This window comes from Diachasmimorpha longicaudata, chromosome 11 (assembly GCF_034640455.1).
Source record: "Diachasmimorpha longicaudata isolate KC_UGA_2023 chromosome 11, iyDiaLong2, whole genome shotgun sequence".
NCBI classification, from domain to species: Eukaryota; Metazoa; Arthropoda; class Insecta; order Hymenoptera; family Braconidae; genus Diachasmimorpha; species Diachasmimorpha longicaudata.
Window position 1 is genome coordinate 7,402,712 of NC_087235.1, and position 20,919 is coordinate 7,423,630.

General features: G+C 37.4%; 3 protein-coding genes across 12 annotated transcripts in view; 1 reads left to right on the forward strand and 2 right to left on the reverse strand.

Moving 5' to 3' along the window:
* The first annotated feature begins 4,680 nt into the window (after positions 1 to 4,680).
* On the forward strand, positions 4,681 to 5,878 carry LOC135167271 (nucleoside diphosphate kinase). The gene is made up of 3 exons (XM_064130301.1): positions 4,681 to 4,910; positions 5,367 to 5,468; positions 5,551 to 5,878. The coding sequence occupies exons 1-3, from the start codon at positions 4,782 to 4,784 to the stop codon at positions 5,788 to 5,790; spliced, it is 471 nt and encodes a 156-aa protein (XP_063986371.1). The 5' UTR covers positions 4,681 to 4,781; the 3' UTR covers positions 5,791 to 5,878.
* Positions 5,879 to 6,232: 354 nt separating this feature from the next.
* LOC135167267 (heat shock protein 83-like) lies at positions 6,233 to 9,006 on the reverse strand. Its single transcript, XM_064130295.1, has 3 exons — positions 8,648 to 9,006; positions 8,371 to 8,489; positions 6,233 to 8,282 (listed from the first exon to the last, which is right to left on the reverse strand). Exons 1-3 carry the CDS (start codon positions 8,795 to 8,797, stop codon positions 6,431 to 6,433), a joined length of 2,121 nt encoding a protein of 706 aa, XP_063986365.1. The 5' UTR covers positions 8,798 to 9,006; the 3' UTR covers positions 6,233 to 6,430.
* Positions 9,007 to 10,114: 1,108 nt separating this feature from the next.
* Positions 10,115 to 20,919, reverse strand: part of LOC135167443 (gamma-aminobutyric acid receptor subunit beta) — an 89,778-nt gene continuing 78,973 nt past the window's right edge. For all 10 annotated transcript variants that reach the window (XM_064130641.1, XM_064130648.1, XM_064130645.1 and 7 more), the window contains one exon: positions 10,115 to 20,861. In XM_064130641.1, coding sequence (XP_063986711.1) covers positions 20,716 to 20,861 — 146 coding nt within the window. In that variant the 3' untranslated portion in view covers positions 10,115 to 20,715. The remainder of the gene's footprint in view (positions 20,862 to 20,919) is intronic.

Genomic DNA, 20,919 nt, shown 5'->3' on the forward strand with positions numbered 1-20,919 from the left:
GCATTGCAGATGAACTTCTTTCAGCTTTTTGGGGTAATTAATGAGTGGAGAATTCAGCGTTCAATTTCTGCTTGGCTTTTCACTTGGTTAAAGCATTACAACGAGTTTTAATTAATTCCGAGATGTAATGAGAGGAACCTATTCTCGGGGTTTAATTTAAAAATTTAGAGAAGGTTGAAATATTCCCTTGGAATAATATTTTTCCACTTTATGACGAGATTATAGAGTGGGGAATAGTGAAGTGGAAATGAAAGAGTGTTGGCCTGTTTTGATTTTATTGGAATTCTCTAAACGTCCGTAAGCCAAAAGAGTTGAACGCTCCAAATAAATCGAGTTCTCTTCAATTCCAGCATATTCAGCAAAATGAAATAGTTTTCATGTCATTGCATTTTGTATACCATGTACTCAATGCAAGTCTAACATATTCAACGATCGATTTAATATCCAAACAATGGCACAACAGTGGATGTCACCCCTGAACGAGTGAGGCATCAACAGCGATAAGGAATAAGTGAAGCTGCGACTAAACCGAGACGAGTAACCTCATTCAGAAAAGCGACCTGCGGAATATGTCCTCGGTTTCGCGTGAGTATGTCCCTGGGTTATAATGTGCTATTGAAATACACATATCCCCGCACGCATGCGTAAAGATTATCCACAAAAACAAGAATAGTCGACTAGGCCCTCCTGCTGGTCTGAACGTCCCCTGACTTTCCTCCAGTTTCTTCCCTTTTTTACCCGCATTGTCACTCTACTCACGATTATTATTTGCGCCCCTGCATTTTTTTCTGAGCACCGCATTGATCCCTATTCCCAGAAATATTTCTCAATTTTGAAAATCCATCTTGATTGAATAATGTGGTAATACCGTCACTCAGAGTTTCCAAGATTATCGATGGAGAGTAAACGACGATGAGGCAACATTAGAAAGTTGACAGTCAGGAAGTATAGAAGAGAGTCTCTACATCAGCCTCCTATTTAAAAGAAAATAGAGGATGAAAAAAGGCATTGAAAGGTGCTCTGCCTCTTGTCTCCACTCAAAATGCCTAACAAACAACACTCGACAAAATCGTACAACAGTGAACAACTCTGCCACTTCACGCATCACCAACTCTTTCACTCCCATCCTTTTTGCTGCTTCTTTTAAACATATGCATACAGCCATGTACTTTGTACCTGACTCCACTGATTCACCTCTTTTATTTTTCCTGTTTTACATAACTCTGGAACTGGAGGTAGTCAGTTGGCTGTTTTAACTCGGAAAAATATATTTCAAGAATTTCGCAGAGAAGGAATATACGAAATTTACCTAATAAAGTGGAAGGGGTGAGAATTTATGAAAAGTTATGATATTGAAGGACCGAACGTATAAAATATTAACCCGTACATCCGTACGAGCTCATATTTATCGTAGTGGACTTTGCTAAGCTCGGTTTGCAGACTTTGCCTTTTGCAAACTGACAGATCGCATTTTGGGGAGTCGATATATTATACAGACGATGTAAAAGTGAAAATGCCATTCGCCCCTATGTGAAGACGATATTTATTTATAGAGCTTTCATGTAGAGTAGTCGTTGGGGCACAATTGATTTCTATAAGTAGTATATTTCCGATGGCTTTATGGAGTACTTGTGATGTTTGAGACAATTTGGTTACTTTGAAAATAGTTTTGTTGATCAGTGAAATACCCGTTAAAATTCTGGCCACAATCCATTCAATCAAAGCCAACGGAGAGTAGAGTAACCGAGAATAACAAATAGCAAATATGAAAGCCATAAATGGCAGGAAAATGGAATCAAATCTGGGGCATTTGCCCGAGACAAAGAGACTGGGTCAGAGGGGGATGGAAAACTATTCTCCCCAGAGGGGGGGAGGGGGGTTGCTGGTGGTGGTTTCTGGGTCGTACAGAAGGGAATGGATCTATCGAGGCTGCAGTCTGTAAACCGCCGGGTAACTGGGTCACTCGGTCAAGCCTTGCATCGATCCATTTTCGCCCTCCACACCCACAAAAATTACTTCAACGGACAAATTTTTCCCCAATATAGTCACTTGGAAACTCAAACCACGACTACCTGAGAATTATCAGAGTCACACTTCGCAGCACTCCAACTGCAATCATCCCCTTTCGATGGGTTGAATTGAAAGGGAGTAAATGAATGAAACTAAGCTCGACCTGCTAAGATCGTTGGGAATGTTTACGGCTGAGGAGGATTATTTACTTCTTAAACTTGTCCTGGCCGTTCCTCCACTGGCCTTAGCCTCGACCTCCTCTTACCTGTAATTCACCCCGGGCTTTGTACTACTATCTCGGTTGTACTACCAACAAGCAATGACTATTATCACTTACGAGTACTGATAAATTCCAATACATGGGAATATTAATCGATACGATCTGGTGAATAGCGAGAATGTACTGTTAGGGTATTTCGGGCTGCCTTGGTATGTTGGAACGGTAAAGTACCCAGTGGGTGCGTTAATTTGTGGGGCATCGATGGAATTTAACATTCTATCCCGTTAGGGGATTAATTGATTCATCTATTTATTGGTGTAATTCGTGTAAAAAGGAAATAGACTGAATTTTCTTCGGATGAGAAATTCAATTTTCCCCAATTTCTACCGTTCTATTATATTTCCACCGGCAAAAACAATGTTGAAGGTGTAATAGGGAGTACAAGAGCGGAGCGATCAGGTGCGGCATATGGTATGGGTGTTGGAGACACAAAAAACGAGGAATAAAGAAGTCGGATTCATTTGGTTTACGGTGGATTACGAGCCGTTGTACCAGTAACAGAGGCGAACATAACTGATGGTACAGAAAAGTACCAGTGGGAAGTTGGTGGGGTTGAAGGGAGACAGAGAGCAATGTAGTTTGTTTTATTTTGTATGTGTACGGGAGTGGAGGTCGTTGACCCGTGCACGTGGAGTGTGGCCCGAAGTAGGCCACGTCGTGACATCACGCAAAATCAAAATGGCCGCCGCTTATACAGCGATGGGAGTAAGAGAGAGAGAGAGAGAGAGAGAGGCTGAGTGAGGGAGCCGAAGAGAGTTCCCACAAAAGCCTAGGCCTCTTATTCCGTTGCTCTATCCGGCTTTTCATGTGTATATGTTATTCATATTTCGGTCGGGGATCGTCTGTGAGAAAACACATGGGGGATTTGATGTCTAATTTTATCTGTATTTTCTTTGTCCGCTTTATCCATAAATTAGTTTTTCTATTCTAGACTTCATTGCTTGGGGAGGAGGAGCATGATTAAAAAATCAAGAGAGACCTAACTTTTTCTCATTTCGTTTGAAATTCCGGGCCAATTTTTTCTTCCGCCATTCCGGTGGTAGAATTATTGCTTTCCCGCAAGTGAATTTGCAATTTCTCCCCTTCATTTTTTTTTCACGATTTAGACATTTTACGGGCTAAATTAAACCTCAAATATTCCAACGGTAGACATGACGGATATAATTTTAACGAAGGCAGGTGGAAGACCGACACAACACCCTGCTCAATTTAGGAATCGTGTTCTTGCACATAAATGGAACGGTTTTTTTTTTATTTCATTGTTCTATTCCAAAGCATCACTTACCTTTTTCGAACTATCACCTGGTAAATGCTCTGGAGTCTTGTATAGTTGTACTTTCGATTTTCAGGGACGCCCCGTTTAATTACTTTTACTCTCGGCGATGTGAAACAGGAACTACATAGGCATTCGATGTGTAACACATTGCATAGCAGAAGACAAGGGTGTACACTGTGTCTATGTGACAGGAAAATGCCCTCCTGTTATGCGGGCTTTTGAGCAACCAGACTGGATTCAAGTTCTCTCCTGGCCGCAATAATTAATAAAATATTAATGATAAAGGCGGTTGGCGGAAGCGAATTAATTTCAGGTTGTCGGGCTCGATTTTGTAATTGCCGTATCATTTCTTCCGTTTTGCAGGCAGTTAATTATAACTTGAGGTGGATTGGATAATTTTATTTAATGCCGAATAGTAGGGTGAGTTGGAAATTATTTTATCGACGGATGGGATAGAGGATCGGACTGGTAACAAGACCGTTGAACAGGAAATTCTCCTCTATGCCCTGGTCGCATAACTTGTAACTTTTATACCATAAACAATTTTAAAGTGTTTAAATTTATAATAACTATGGCAATAATAAGGAATAATAATGAATTGTCCATTCTGTTTTTTTTCTTTGACTTTTATTTTGCAACTGGCCAATGACTTGCCTTCTTTATTTATGTCCAATGAACCAATCGTGTGGACCCAAGCAGCCAAACAACTAATTAATGTATATCCTTGTACATCATTAGTCCATCATTTTACATTTATTGTCTTTGTTTGCATTCGAAAATTGTCCCGCTGAGTGCGGGCTCACCCTGCCGTCCAAATCAATAGTAGCGCCTCTCACCACCTCAGTCCGTACTAACATTAGCGTGCGCTAAAGCTAACGATCTCGCGGGTCAGGCGGTTGACGCTAATGTTAGTACTGACCCCGGCGGTGAGCAGCACCACCGCCGATTTTCCAGCCAACATCCGGGGAAAAATTGAAATGATGATGATTAATTATTTAGAGGACTACAAACACAATAAATACATGTACGATGGTGTACTAACGATGTACAATCATGTACATGAGTTAGTGTTACCTTTTGCACCCCCTCCCCGTAGGCTAAGTACATTGGGGTCACTTCGTCGGTTCGTCCACTTTGTCCTCGCTTGTCGGCACTGCCTCATCTCGTTCCTCATTTTTTACCAATAATTAATAGTTCATACAATCAACAATAAATATGACTGATAACAAGGAGAGAACCTTCATCATGATCAAGCCTGACGGTGTCCAACGAGGACTCGTTGGCAAGATCATCCAGCGTTTTGAAGACAAAGGCTTCAAGCTGGTTGCCATGAAAATGGTTTGGGTAAGTGGCTTTGATTTTCTAAGCGAACGGTTATGTTGCACGTGCTTTTGCCGAAGAATTTTTCTTTTCACATCACGTTATCAATAATTGGAGACTTTCAAGATTTGTTCATCAAGGCAATTAAGCTTAATAAAGTTGGATTTGTTTATGTGATGCTGACGAGCATATGGAATTTAATGGCTGAGTTCAAAAGTCGGTTTCTAATCGCTAGTAGAATTAATTCGAGAAGAAATTCTCTTATCAGTGCAATTATCTTTTTACAAATATCTTTGTACCTCAGATAGTGATATTTCAATGGATATTTTTTTTCTAGTATTCATTTCGTTTTAAATAAACCCCTGGAAATTTATCTCGGCCCGATGCTTAGGTCTTTTTCAATATTTATATTCGAGATAAAAGAATGTTACGTTGATCGTTAAATTTTTTCACCTGGTGGATATTGCTTTTTTACACCAGCCATCTGAGGAGCTCCTGAAGAAGCACTACGCTGACCTTGCAGCTCGTCCCTTCTTCCCAGGTTTAGTGAAGTACATGAGCTCTGGCCCAGTTGTCCCAATGGTAAGTAATCGAATAAAAATATCAGTCGTGTCAATGACAAAGCTCCTATCTTCGTTACATCATGCTAGTCAATCTGATTTAGGTCTGGGAGGGACTTAACGCGGTTAAGACTGGTCGCGTAATGCTCGGAGAGACGAATCCCAAGGATTCCGCCCCAGGCACCATCCGTGGTGACTTCTGCATCCAGGTTGGCAGGAATATTATCCACGGATCAGATTCCGTTGACTCTGCCAAGCACGAGATTGGATTGTGGTTCGGCGAGGACAAGAAGAGCGATGTTATTGATTGGGCTTCCTGGGCTGAGAAGTGGATTTACGAATAAATACATTTCCAGTCATGCTATTAATATTCTGATGACATTTGATATATTAAGAATTGAATAAATATAATTCTTCTTTTTTAAGTGTAAACTCGTTCGATTTTTAATTGAATTGTGTCTGCATAAATTTGAGGATTCCATTTTTTGTAGAATCCATAAAGATGATATAAAAGCAAGGAAAAAAAGGTTGTGGAAAGGGGTGTTTCGTTCAAACACCATTGCATATTTCTTGCTTTCATGTTATGCCATTTTAATGAGATAAATGAAAGAAGAGATCAAATGAGGGGATACGAGAGCAGTCATCAATGGCAGCATAACAAAAGCCTTCAGATATCCCTTTGCAGTCCTATGTAGCTTATGGTGGTTTTGTTCCCAAGTGTCGAAGTCTTCATAACCCTTTCTACGGATATATTCCAGCCAAGGTGAATAAATAATAAAAGAAGAATTCTCAACCATAAATTTCATTCATTGTCTTACATTTTTGCATCCTTAAATTCTATCTCATATAATACATAATGAGTGGCTGACATTTGTCGTGGGATGATAATGATATCAATGTCACAAAAATACAGAATATAGCATATGCCATTTTTTAATAGCCTTTCAACGTCTTTGAGGTATTTAATGAATTGTATGAAAACGTTCAAAAAGAATCGTCCATGTCGTCATCTGAATCGTACGTGTCATCAAGAGTTCTCTCGTCCATTTGGACTTCGGACTCTTCCATATACACTTCAAGTCCCAGTGCAAACTGAATCATCCTGTGAGTTCTGGAAATGTTGGCCTGAGGATTTTCGAGCAGAAGGTCTGAGGCCATTATAGCCGTCTCAAACATTAGCAGGACGAGATCTCTAACAGTTTTATCATCCTCATCCACCTCCACCTTCTGCCTGAACTTCTCAATGATGCTATCATCGGGGTTTATTTCAAGGTGTTTTTTTCCCAGTAGCCTTCTAGAGTTCATAACTCGTTCCATGTTGAGAGTCCATTCATCTTGCGGGGTCGTAATACAGCAGGGTGAGCCAACGAGCCTATTAGATATCACAACCTTCTCCACCTTCTCATCCAAGATCTTTTTCATCACTCTACACAGTTTCTCGAATTTAATTTTGTCCTCCTGTATCTTCTTTTCCTCCTCCTCAGTTAGAGGTAGCACCAATCCCTCCTGACATACTGACATCAGCTGGATGCCATTGAACTCCTGTATCGCCTGCATGGTATATTCATCCAGGGCCGCAGTCAGGTAGATAATCTCCAAACCGCGTTGTAGAACGCTCTCGACGGATTCTGAATTGATTATGTGCTCCCGAGACTCGCCAATGATGTAATAGATGTACTTCTGGTTCTCCTTCATCCTTCCTACGTAATCCTTGAAGGAGCATCTGTTTTCACCAGTGAATGATGTATGAAACCTTAGGAGATTACTAAGTCTCGCTCTGTTCATCGGGTCCTCATGGATGCCGTTCTTCAAGTCCACAGAGTACTCACTGTAAAATTTGTTAAAAGATTCCTCATTCTCTGCTATTTCGTCAAATAAGTCTAGACACTTGTCCACGAGAATCTGGCGAATAGCCATCCGTGTCCTGTTCCGATTCAGCATCTCACAAGTGATGGTCCCGGACAGGTCCTCACTGTCAATCACACCCTTGACGAAGTTCAGGTACTCTGGCAGAAACGAGTCCCAGGTGTCCATGACGAAGACTCGTCTGACGAACAGCTTTACGCCGGGGTTCTTATTGGTGCGGGTGGCGTGATAGCGAAGCCGTTTCGGGATGAACAGAACGGCTTGAAACCCCAGTGGACCGTCCACTGAGATGTGCTTCAAACCCATGTAGTCCTCGCAATCATTCGTCAGAACCTTGTACAACTCTTTATACTGATTAACGGTGATCTCATCTGGATTTCTCGCCCAGAGGGGCTTTGTCCTGTTAGATTCTCCCTCAATCGCGTGCGTTTCTTTCATCTTTTTCCATTTCATCTTCTCTTCTAGATCATCATCGTCTTCGTCACCGATCTCCTCGATTTTGTATTTGCTATACTCCTTCTCCTCGGTGTCAGTGGCAGGCAGTTCTTCTCCACCACCGTCCAGCTCTCGGTCTCGTTTTTTCTCGACCAGCAGTTTTATCGTGTAAGTAATGACGTGCGAGTATCGCTTCACTACTTTCTTGATCTTGGGTGGCTCAAGGTAGTCGATGAACTCTTCTTTCATGTGAAGGATGATCTTTGTACCTCGACTCAGGGGCTCGCCGTTGTCTGGGCGAATCGTGAAAGAACTTCCTGATGACGCCTCCCAAACGTACTGTTTGTCGTCTTTGTGCTTGGTGACCACTGTTACTTTATCAGCCACTACATAAGCCGTATAAAAACTAAGCTCATAGTCGCTGACCATGAAAAGGTCAGCCCCCGGCTGTATTTTCTCGATGAACTCTTTTGCTTCTAACTTGGCGCTTCTTCCCAGGTTCTCCACGAGGTCTTCTTTCGTCATACCGTAACCACTGCCAAAAGAATTTAATTAATAATAGTTTATCAATATTTTAAGATATAGTAGGAAATACATTAACCAAGTGCTTTTTTGATACTCGCTTGTCAATAAAGGTAAGTGTCCTGTCCTTCTTATTGGGAATGATTTTGATCTCCAGTTCCTTCTTAAGATCAAATCTCGTTAGGTGCGTACCAGATCCATAAACAATTTTATCGAGAACCTGTGAACAGGAATATTCAAAAATTGGGATTTTTACTAATCTAATTGAACTTGAAATTTTTTTTTTATTTGAAAAATTTAAGTTAGAAAAAGTTAGTGAATCTCGTTAGTGAAACACCATTAAACTTTTGCCACATAGAATGGAAATAGAGAACTTACCTCAGATATGTAGTAGAGCATTTCACGAAGGAAGAGTTCTTGGTTGGTATAAAACATATGCCCGAAGAGATTTATCAATTGGGCGATCTCACGGTCAAAAGTGAAGGTCTCCACCTGCCCCGAGTCAGCCGTCATCTCCTTATCCGGCATTTTAATGTGGTTTTGAGCAATTAAATTATCTTTATCCACAAGAATAAAATTCTCTTGCACAATCAAACGCAGTAACCACTGGACTTTCCTATTGAACGCTTTATCAACAATAGTAGAGACGTTTACCCTCAAAGCATGATGCGTATGGGCTCGTGTCTGTTGTCACAGTGTCAGACGCTGCGTCTGCGTTGAATTGTATCGACCACCGAATATTCGAGAATCCCGCCGAAGGACCTACCAAGGGATTCTCGAATGTTTGTGTCAAAATTGATACAATTTCACTTCCCTAAAGCCGGAAAAGTTGTCGATAATATGGAATAAATATTTCAACGTTTCATTCTTTTCCTAAACTCCTAGGAGGAAAAGGGCGGTGCTGAGTGGGGAGTGGACTATTAGAGTAATTATAAACTGGAAGACGCGGTAAAAGTTTCTGGAAAAATCACCAAGCCAGTTTAAAAGGACATTCGTGATTGAAATTTGACTTGGCAAATATTTGTTGCTTCAGATAATAATTGAAAATGTAAGAGCATGAATTGTCAGGGTTTAAAAGTTGAAGGGCAAGTTATTGCGTATCACCATTGGCGATATGATGTGGATCGAATCGCTAGAATCTTCCCAGCAGCCCCGAAAATTTTGGTAGGTCATCGATTTTCTGTTATTCTACGTGTATTGCGCGCGCTGTATTTCTTATTTGTATTTACACAGTAGGCTTATAAATACTTGAAATTTTGGACGACTATAATATTATGAATTATTGACTGAATCTGTGGCGGTCACACCTCCAGACGCGGAATATTATTTTTGTATTAGATCATTAGGACTAGCTTGTTTTCACAGGGACTAACAGAAATGACATTTGAAATTCACTCATTTAAATATAAATAAAAGTATTCAAAAAATATTGTGAAGTCAAATTGTAAAGGGCAGATAACTTTTTGTTATGTTTTTTAAGGTCCTTTACGTTTACATCGTTAATTGATTACTCCAATTATTGAAATGGAAATAGCGGTGCTATCACGTCTATTTATTTTTGACAGAAATTGTTTCTCTTTTCCATGGGTAGAATAGAGGGAAGAGTAATTTTTTAAATAGATTTTAGAAGAGAGCAGAAAACCAATAATTAAATTAATTTTTAATTGCGGACTAATGCCAGTCGTCGCACGTGCAGTAGTGCGCTGATAACGTAGATTTCTGAAAAATCCCGGCTGTCGGTATTACATTTCTCAGCGGGGATGGTTTGTATATTTAATCTTATGATTTCTAAAGGAACAACAAGAAAATTGGGATTTCTGGTAAAGAAATAACATCACTAAGACCTTTATTAAATCTTCGACTATGAATTTTATTTCGGATATTACAAAAACGACTTTATAGCGCATGTTTACAAGAATCTGCCAGGATCTGCCGTCCTTTGCTCTCCACCGAGGAATATTGATCCCTCCTACCGAAAAAAAAAATTCTTGGAATTATTGTAACAAGAGGAACATCAAAAATACACCAAACATGGTTAATGGAAAATGTAGAAGGGATTAATTGGCAATTATGATATTCACTTGAGTTACACTAATTCCCCACAAGCTTCATTGATCTTCTCATGCCCTTATTTGCCACCCCACCGAGTCACTATGTAACAACGCTTATTCCCCCCCACCCCGTTGAATAAAAAAGGATTCGAGCAGATCCGAAGAGACTCTCGTACATAAATCTACAAAATCTCGATCAGTGTTTTTTTTCCTTGAGGATGAGGAACTTCCATAAAATTACGGACCCCAGATTCATACATGTAATATACACCCAACATTCTTACAGTAATTGTAATGTTTTTTTTTTCGTATTTTTTTCTGCATTTTTTTTTACCACCATTAATCGTTCTTTTCGTTTGCGCGGTATCTCGAACATTCGCCCCGTACTAATAATTTTTTTTTCATTATTTTATGACTTTACTCCTTCATACTAAAAACTATATGTGTACGTTTTTTTGTTCTTTATATTTCATATATTCAATTTCTTTGTTCATTTTTGGTAAACGCGTGTCTTCGTACAAATAAACGTCGACTTGCAGTATCATCCATGTATATATATATATATATTATATATATTTTTTTTTCGTCATTGTTAACGTACTTTACAAGTGGTACCTAATAATTGTTTCAAGATAGCGCCCGACCTACGGGAGGGGATGCTACTGTAATTTAATTTTTTTTACCATTTTCCATTTTTATTTAAATGTATTTACCGTTAGTATAAGGTTACGCTACAATATGCAGTTAATATTAAATACATTTTTTTAGAATTTGGTACTCACAAAACAACTCATCACATTCGTATCTTCCCCTCATCTCTGATCGTTTGTTGTTCATATTTTTTTTGCTCCTATTTTTCTTCATGTCAATTTATCGATAGTTAGCATTTTTTGTCATAGTAAATAATCATTAGGTAGTAATCGAGTGTGTGAAGGTTTAACTGTACTTGTAATTTTCATTATTTTTCATCATTATCAACGTAGTCTACAACATCCTCTCTCATTTCCTCCGTTTATTTATCTATAATTGCTTTAACTAGTTTTTTTTCCATTAATTATTTGTTCATACTGAAAAAAGGTGCATGCTTTTTCCATTATTTTCATTCGAGAAGAATAATTATGACTAGCAAAATGACGAAAGGAAGTTTTCCACGAGGAGAATTCAAGTTGGAATAATTGATTTTTTTAATCAGTGCTAATTAGATGAGTCGTGATTGCACAATGCAGAAAGAAAAATGCCTTACTTATATTATTTACAAGAAAATTAATGTAATACATAAAAAATAACGATAAATAAATGTACAATTTATTTAAACTCACAGCTTTGTTCTCTATCTGATAAATTATACTGTCGTAGGAGGTTTAATCTGAGTACAACGTAGTTTTACAGCACTTAAATTAATTTTATATTGCGCTCATTAATGAGTTATGCTGCGTCGAATTCTTTTAAAACTTCACTATTAATTTCTTCAATCCCCTCATTTACTTGTTTTTACACTTAATCGTTAAATCTAATTTCCACGGGATTATTGATTTTATCATTAACTTTGCTCACTCGTCGCATTATCGAACCCTCTCAGAAAGTAATTTTATTAGTTTAATTTTTTTTTCAGTGAGAATTTGTCTGTTTTATTACGAAATGTGCATTGAAAACAAAATTCATTACTTTCTATTTGACCTATTTATTACTTTTCACTTCTTTGTCACGCAGGTCTCAATATCCTCACATTTTCATCCTTTAAACTCTGGCATAATTTCACAAAGTAACGATTGTAACGAAATAACAATTGATCATTAAAACTAATTTATTAAAAAGACAATAAAAATTAAATGAAGTGGAATCAGCGTAATCGCATTATTTATCTCTCTCGAGTAATATCAAATTACACTAAGTGCAAACGGCAAATGTGTTTATCCTAAGACGAATTTTGGGTTGTCACCTCATTTTCACGTACCTCTGTACCTCCTTCCGTCCTTCTGATTGACTAAAACGTGTATTAATATGAAGTTGGCAGTTTTCGTTAACGTGATTTGAACTGGTATCGTTTTTAAATACGCTTAGTCCTGGATCTTTTGGAAATATCGGCGATTCTAGATATCATCATGGGTAAAAAAATAATAATGGCGAAAAAAAATTGAGTCTTGTAGAAATATGAGAAATTTCGAGTCTCAATTCTCATGAGCATTATGAGCATTTCTATAGAATTGTCATAGGAAAACTTTACAAAAGGTAAACCCTTTTCTCACTACTAGAATTTTTTCCCTCTGTTGTCTTGCCGAACTCTATAGAATTTTTTCACCCTTGATGTTTAACCGATAAAAATATTTGCGCAAAGAAAAGCGGTATGAACAGGTGAGTGAATAAAAAAAATTTCATCTATGAATTTCTTTGCGCAATATTGAATTCACAAATATTATACGGATGTCTAGATCGCCTGAAGCACACCCGAGCCCAAAATTGATTTTAGCTGTTGCATAAACACATTCACAACCCAACGAACGTACCTATAATTTTTTTTACTTCTTGGTACACCTGCGGCCAGGGTTGGAAATGTACTCAGTTTTTAACAGGTAAGAACAAGTAATTTATCAGGAACTTTTTCGATCTTTCTAATTGGCTCCCTGTATTTTGTAACACGCGAGAAAATTAAATTTAAATATTTAGAGATGTGTCACCGATTTTCACTAAACTTTTTTGAATGTTCAATTGATTGAGATAAAATTTAGCTCCTATGGTTTTTATATACTCAAGTAAAATAGTACATAACTTTTTCATAATAGTTTGTTTTCTCTCTTTACATCGAAAACTTAGGCAATGGATCCAATATTCATGTGCTAGCTACTTTCATGATTTTTGGGTATATCACGGAGAACAGGAAACATCGTGAGGTGCATACCTATATCGAGGTGTATAAAAGGCAGGGTAGAACCAAATTTCTGCTCAATCGATTGAAAAATAGAACACTTGAACTGTTGTGGAAGTTCAAACGGTTGTCCCTATAGTGTTGCCCTTTTTACATAGTGAAACTTCTCATCGGTGAATTTAATGTTAATTTTTGTTCAGTCAAGTACCACAATCCCTAGATTCAGTCCCCAGAAAATTCAGGAACTTTGAGATTTCACCGCGGCTGCCCCTTGAGAATTAAAGATCAAGTCTTGAAAGTCAGAGCTAGTACTTAGAAAAATAATGATAATCTCACTAAAAATTGGTGATAAAATCACTGACTTTCAGAATTTTCACTTCTTGAACTCCCCAGTGATAAATTTTTTATAACTGGGGATAAATTTTTATTAAAATCAGTGACGTATCTCTGATAATAAAAACTTTTTCCTCTCTACGGGGGTCGAATGACGCAACTGTCATACCTCGCGAAGATCAGATGGGTACAAAGGTCACCCAGAACAATCAGATAGAACAACAACCAGAGTTTTACGGAAAAGTCGCTCTGAACTGGAGGAAGTTAAATGTTGGAGTCTTTGATTATTTCACTAGAGTTCTGATTATTCGAACCTTCTGGCTATCACGTTCGCATCTTAGATTGATCCTGTTTGTTCCTCCCACATGACCCTTAACCCTCGTCACCTTTATTATTTTTGACTCTCGTGAGCACTGACTGTTACATTAAGAGGGAGCGGCATATTTATTTTTTTACAAGGGATAAGTAAACTTTAATTTCCCACTCTACAGTACAGAATAGAAAATTTTAATTTTTACCGAACGGTCCAACCCTGTCCACGGTCCCTAGAGTCCACTTTCTAACATGTTTATGGTATTTAAATCATCCACTATATATTATTAGTGTCTTTGCACATATGTATGTCTTCCTTCAATATCCCTTCCCATACTTTAGAGTATAATAATTTTATCTAAATAATGTGCGAACAATCACGTGCCGTGTGCCCTACATATTTGCATAATTTTTTCTTGTTTTCTTAAATTTATTAATAATTAGTTTCACAGTACTTTTCAATGCATATAATACTCTGTATAAAACTTATATTTACAAGGTGTGATCGTTTTTTCGAACTGTTTGCCTTTAATTTCCTTAACTCTCACTTCTTCCTTTTGGGTTTATACTCCTAATATATTAAATTTTCACGGGGTACTTATTATTTCGAGCGACTGGGCTGACTTTTGGGATTCCTCCAGTTATTTAATTTATTTATTTACTTATTATTAGTACTCTTACTCGATCTTAACGATATTCTTTCCTATTAATTAAGTAAATCATTCAAATTTATTTCGCAGTAGCACGTAATAAACGTAAATCCTACCAGAGGACAGAGATTCACTCGTCGTGCAGCCAGATGCGACGATCAATCGTTTGTATAAATACTGATGTATAACAAATATACAAAAGTTATGTACACGAGTCACTCCCGCTAATCCACACCACCGCAATTTCACCCATTTCATCTCATATATATTTTTTCAATATACTTTCATTTATGTTCAGCTCAATCGCACCGATAAAATTCAATACATCAACATTAGAGTAAAGGCTCCGTATACCAGTAGTGTGCCATGTTGATCCTAGACGAATCTTCACTACTTTACTCTGATTTTTTGAAAGATGATACTACTATATTTACGCTTAAGCGAAAAGGGAAGATTGTGAAGGAATATGAAATTACACATGTGATGAACTTAGAGGTTTATACATATCACTCACAAAGTTGAGCAGATTGATCGAGTATTCGGATATAATTAGAGACGAGCTGAGTTAATTTATAATGTGGGGCTTGAGATCGGGAAGATATCACAGAGCGAGATACTGATAAAAGAAGGAAAGGATATGGTGTATAATGAACGCCATATAGAAGTAGTTAGAGAAAGATTTAACATGAACGCAAAGCTTGGGTTGTTCATGACGATGTTAATTGGGCTAATATTGATTTTATTTTGAATAGCTTTGATAATATTTTTGGAGGAAGTGAAGTAATGTTATCTACTTAGAAGGCAGGCGTTGAGAGGCTAGCTGATGGCATTACCGAAATGGTTTAGGGACAGATATTATGGATGGGGAAGACTTAATTGTTAGAGCTAATGAAATTAGACGCTAGAGGGGCGAAATTCTAAGATATGGTGAGAACATTTAAAGATCGATTGAAGATACAGGCGACAGTTGAGATCGATAAAGCTAAATGTTAATGTTCAAGGATTTATAATTAATGTTTTAGACGAACATAAGTTGTAAATGGCATCGAGCATCGCTTGCGTACAGTTATTGCTGATGATTTCAATGTGATTATGAATAGTCATCGATAGACTATAAATTTTGAGGGACATTTGCGTGGGAAAAGAAATAATGCAATGTGTAGACTTTTCCGAGAACTCTGTTGTCCCGAGATACTGGCTACTTTGCTGGTAGTTATTATGATAAATTTATCGGTACATCAACATTAATGTTTATACGTTAATCATAAAACAATGATGATAAAATTTGAATACTTTAGTCTTGTTAAATAATATTGGCAGAGAGTACTCGTGTGATTATAATTTTTTTTTTCAAAAAATATCTCACTTACAAAACATTATTCTTATTTCAATGCACAATACTCTTTGTGTTCATCGTTTGATCGTCGTATTTGGCATGAGAAAATAATTGCTTTAACGTCGAAACATAGCCATACACTATTAAATACATCACAACGACAAAACACTAGGTTTTTTTCCGTTCATACTTTTTCCTCTTTTTGTTTATCACTTTACTATTATTAGAGGAGAGACACTCCCAATTCGATAACGATGATATTACCAGCTAATATTTCTTTTTATCTCCAATCGTTTATCAAGGAGCAAAACCGGCGGGAATTTTTTTTTATTGAAAAATTTGTTGTTAGCGGAGGCGTAATTGAAGCGATTGATTGATCACGAGGGTGAACAATAAATTCTACTCAACGCAATGGCTTTGGGGTCATTCTACTGAATTGAGTTGGTCATCGTAACGCTTCCCATAACACTTTCAACAACAATCCTAGTTTTAATAATGATGATTTTACTCATTAGGAGAGTTGTTCAACATGATCGGATTTTATAGTGGGCTGTTAATCAATTATCCACGAAACGAAAAATAGTTATTGGTGAAAAGTTTTGGATAGATTTTTTCAATTGAAAAGTTTCAGAGTTTTTATTTTGAGAGACGCCTGCAAAAACGATAAGAGTAAATTAACCCTTGTTTAGTCTACTTCATATCTTCTTCTACTGTAGTGTTTCCTCGGCCGTTCAGAGGATGAAATAAGCCAGTTTCAGGGTTGATTCACATCGGGGTTTATCCGTTGGGGGATGAAGTGATGAATCAACCCCCACATTCAAGTTCAACCCCATCAATCAATCAATCATCTAGATGGAATCCCCTTAACTGATCGTTTTTGTGCGAAGAATATTTGGAGAAAAAGCTAGCAAAACAATGTTTTAATTGTAGAAAATTCTAGACAATTTTCAAATAGTCTTCGGGTTTTAAAAAATTACTGATAAAAAAATCGATACAAAATTTTCACCAGTCAAATTTCATGTTGATATATAATATCTTCAGGAAAATATCCCTCAGGAGTGAAAAATCAAATTGGAGTGGAGAAAAAAAATCAAATTGAAACCGAATGAAGTGGAGAAAAATGTTCGCAGCAAATCGTGGCTGCATGGGTTCAAATTGAAATAAATTGTTTCACATGAAGTCTCGAGGAAGCAGACGACACGCGAGGCGAATGCATAAAATGAACGCTACGCTCACTTCGATCGAGAGCAATTTCACTCTATCCTTTCATGACATTTTTTGTTTATGATTTCTCTCGTTTCTTTTTTACAACTATGAAAGTCAATTTTTTGCCGGCCTTTTCTCGGCATTCAAGTAGTACGTACTCGAGATAGAATTGGAATATTCCTTGATACGTGTCGGGTGCAAATTCTCGGGCTTTCGACCAATTTTCGAGGATAAATTTACTCTTTACTTCCTATTGAAGAGCATTTCAATGGAATTTCATTTGTCCAGTGAAGACATTCAAACAGAATGCATGAATGGAAATATTCGTTGAAATAAAAATTGCAGGTGAGTATGGGGGGGTTGGAGACGTGGAATTAATGGTAAAGAGAATTACTGTGACATAGGTGAAGCTATTTAGATGGAAATATCGTAGGTTGAGGATGAGAAAGGATTTACTCTCATTTCTTCTTGTTTCATCTTAACTTTTTTGTTCCATCTTTCTTTTCTTCTATTCAGTTCCCTCATACATTCGTTCTTTTCTCACCAATAGTCGGAGCTGTCAGACTATTCGTGAATAGTGGTGCGAGTTGTTACACACGTAGGAGAGGAGACGATAGGAGAGAACTGGGGTACGAAGAGAGGAGTGAGAGAGGGTAGGACAGAGAGGACTGGGCGTGTCTGGTCGATATCCTGAATGGCAAGTTTCCACATCCCGGCGTCCTCCCACTCTCACTCATACTGGCAAGAAAAAAGAGAGTAAGGGAAGAAAGAGAGGAGAAATGGGGTGAGGATCGGCAGAGAAATTAAGCTCGCACGCGTTGACGTCGAGGGGGATTGTAAAGACAAAAAGAATGGGGGTGATAAGGGAAAAAAATTCTGCCGCGAGGAGGGGAGAGAAAGTTGCTGTATAAATACCGTTAATCAGTTGGTAATGGGAATTATAAACGTACTAGACGTTTTTCAGTGACACGACTGAATTGCAATTGTCATGGAGCTACTGCAACGGGAATTGCACAATCCTATTGAATTTGTTCTCCTTTTTTTTAACATCCGCTTTTTCCCTCGAGTTTACACATTGAACGATATATGTTCTTCTTGTGAATGAAAATAGAGAAGCAAATATGGCATGATAAGACAGAAATTGCATGGGGGTGGATAAGATAAGGAAGAGAAAGTGACCCCATAAATATCATTAATCAGTTGCTGATGGGAGAGACAGACAGAGTAAACATTTTTTGTTGACAAATCAAATTGCAATGGCTTTAAAAATTTTCTTATACTTTATAAATGAACAATCTACAGTGTGATGAAGAATAAAAGTAGAATTAATGGGGAATAATAATTTTTTAAAGGACAAAACTCAATGCAGTTGAATTGAATTTTTTTTTTTCCTTGAAACATCTTCAATCTCAACAACTAAATTTTCCTTTGAGTTTACGACTCCCTACTCGAGGATTTCCTTCTCCCTCTTTGGCAGGATATATTGCGTGTGGAATAAGATGGTGATAAATTCATACTCTACTCTCCCTGCATATGGCCCTCCTGTGGCATTCGATTTTTATACATTTTCCGTGCCTCCCGGCCTGGAAAATATTTCACACTTCGCCAGGGCATATTGAGTGTATCGATGATCATTCCATCGTGGGAGGAACATTCAGTGATTCATACATGCGGGAAAATCGCCGATAGAAATTTATGGATGTACGTGAAATTGTAAGAAAAATTTTAATGAATAGATGCTTGAGGTGTGGCGAATGTCTGCAGTAATTTTCCAGGCCGAATTGCCCGATTGAAAGTCGAATGCATAAAAATTATCGTTCAATTATTCTGAGATTGGAACATCAATCGATCATTATTTACATAAAATAATGATAACCATGAAGATCAACGTAGTGAAATTTGGGGGACATCACCCTTGAAAATTCCACTCCATTTACGATGGATCAATTAATTAATAGTAGTTAACAAACTTTGTTCATGTTAAATAAATTCCCTTGTTTTCAATTTAAGGTTAAGGCTGATTGATTCTCCTTGGATCACATCCGGAGAAATGATGTGTGGGAATCACATCAATATATCCACACGGCTCTTTGATTAGTATAAATATTTAATTGAGCAGAAAGGAAAACAATTTATTAATCTGTCACGCCTTTTCAATAGTAATCAATTAATTATTTACTTTCTATAATTGAAATGTTTCCCTTGGAATAAACGTGCGAGTTAATTTATTTTCAACACAAATATTGTTGGAATGAATGTACAGAGCTGGAATAAACATTTTAATTTGATTCAAGTGCGTCATTCCTCCGGATGCCCTCTTGTCCCATAAAAAAAATATGTCCTTGCAACCAGAAACATGAAACACTTCGCTACAGCCCCACTCAACTCTCTTCAACTTCCTCTTCCACTCGAACGACCATTAGTTTTTTTATTTCCTCCTGAAAAATTAAGTCCATCGATTTCCCTTTTTTTTTTCTATTTTCCTGTGCAATCAATCCTCAAACGCAATTGTTAACCCACCGTTTTGTTGAGCCCCGTTATTTAATGCCTATTAGTCATAGCTTATGTCAAACTATTCAGTATAGCTAAATTGACGTTTTTATACCGAAGTTTTTTTTTAATTTCCCTTATTTCTGCTGTAGGTAATTAATCAATATTTTTGCTCTTTTTCATCTTTGATCGTTACTAGATATATACTGGCAATGCTGTAAAGGTATATGTATATAATATTTATAATTTTTCATGTATAATATATAATAATCGTCTCTCGAGGCTTTCTCGGCACTGCACACTACATTAATATTTTTTTCTTTATGGAATTAAACGAGTCCTCACACTCGCCCCGTTCTTTATCAACTATAACATTTTTTCACTTCTCCATGATTTTTTTTAATACCTTCGATTTCCTCATTCACTTTCTCATGAATTTTCTAACTTAATATATATATATTGTATTATATATATATTTTTTTTTTCATCGGTACTTCGTTTTATCTCTCGGCTCGACATCCTTCAGTCTTCGTTGCGCTTTCACGATCCCGGAAATTCGACCTCTCCAGTCATTTCTCCTTGTGCTTTCATTGTTAGCAACATCATTCCGGAATTTTTTTAATCACCCGTTTAATGCACACGTTTTAACGTATTTTTTTATTGACAGGAATATCTACTTCCGGTGCTGACGTGGGGGTGTAATGCACCTCGAGACGTCGATTTCCGCTGATCATTTTGCGTTCCCTCGATCGAGGAAGAGTCATTGAGCGTTAATGTGGACCATTTGGAAATCGGTAATTTTTTTTTCACCGACTCATGGTCATTGATTTAATATATATATATACTTTATTGTTATTTTTTTTTTTGCTTTTTCATGGTTTACTCATTTTTTTTTATTTTACTTCTTAAATTTTCTGGAACGTTCGACGATGTAGGCTCCCTCGGTTGAACTCGGCGAAATTTATCAGATTCATTTAATAGAAATTTTTTTTTTCATTTCTATCAGTGAGACAGAAAATTGGACGACGCGACGAGTGTGCCGCACAGTGCCTGAAAGTCGAAGGGTTAGTCACAGCACGGTTTTAAGTTTTAGTATCTCCGCCGTATTCAACGATGGTAGTCTCTCTAAAAAAACAATTTTCGAATCTACGGCGAAGTATTCCATTAGATTTTCTACTATTCCTCTCATTCCTGGGTGGATTCGTCTACTTCGCCTCCTCTAGTAACACCAAATCGTCAGCAACTACGTCGCTGATGTGGAGATAGATGATCCAGTACATCAGGTTGAAGCACACGAAGCACACAGGAAATACGATGCGAGAGTACTTGTCAATATCCGAGGGTGTTATACCTGACGCGATGGCAAAGTGGAAAAAAAAAGGTTTTTTTAGAGAAGTCTGAAAAATTGT

Coding starts and splice junctions, on each gene's coding strand:
- LOC135167271 (XM_064130301.1), top strand. CDS start 4,782: ATGACTGATAACAAGGAGAGAACCTTCATCATGATCAAGCCTGACGGT. Junction 4,911..5,366: donor TTGCCATGAAAATGGTTTGG/GTAAGTGGCTTT, acceptor TTTTTACACCAG/CCATCTGAGGAGCTCCTGAA. Junction 5,469..5,550: donor CTGGCCCAGTTGTCCCAATG/GTAAGTAATCGA, acceptor AATCTGATTTAG/GTCTGGGAGGGACTTAACGC.
- LOC135167267 (XM_064130295.1), bottom strand. CDS start 8,797: ATGCCGGATAAGGAGATGACGGCTGACTCGGGGCAGGTGGAGACCTTC. Junction 8,490..8,647: donor TGCTCTACTACATATCTGAG/GTAAGTTCTCTA, acceptor TCCTGTTCACAG/GTTCTCGATAAAATTGTTTA. Junction 8,283..8,370: donor ACACTTACCTTTATTGACAA/GCGAGTATCAAA, acceptor TTCTTTTGGCAG/TGGTTACGGTATGACGAAAG.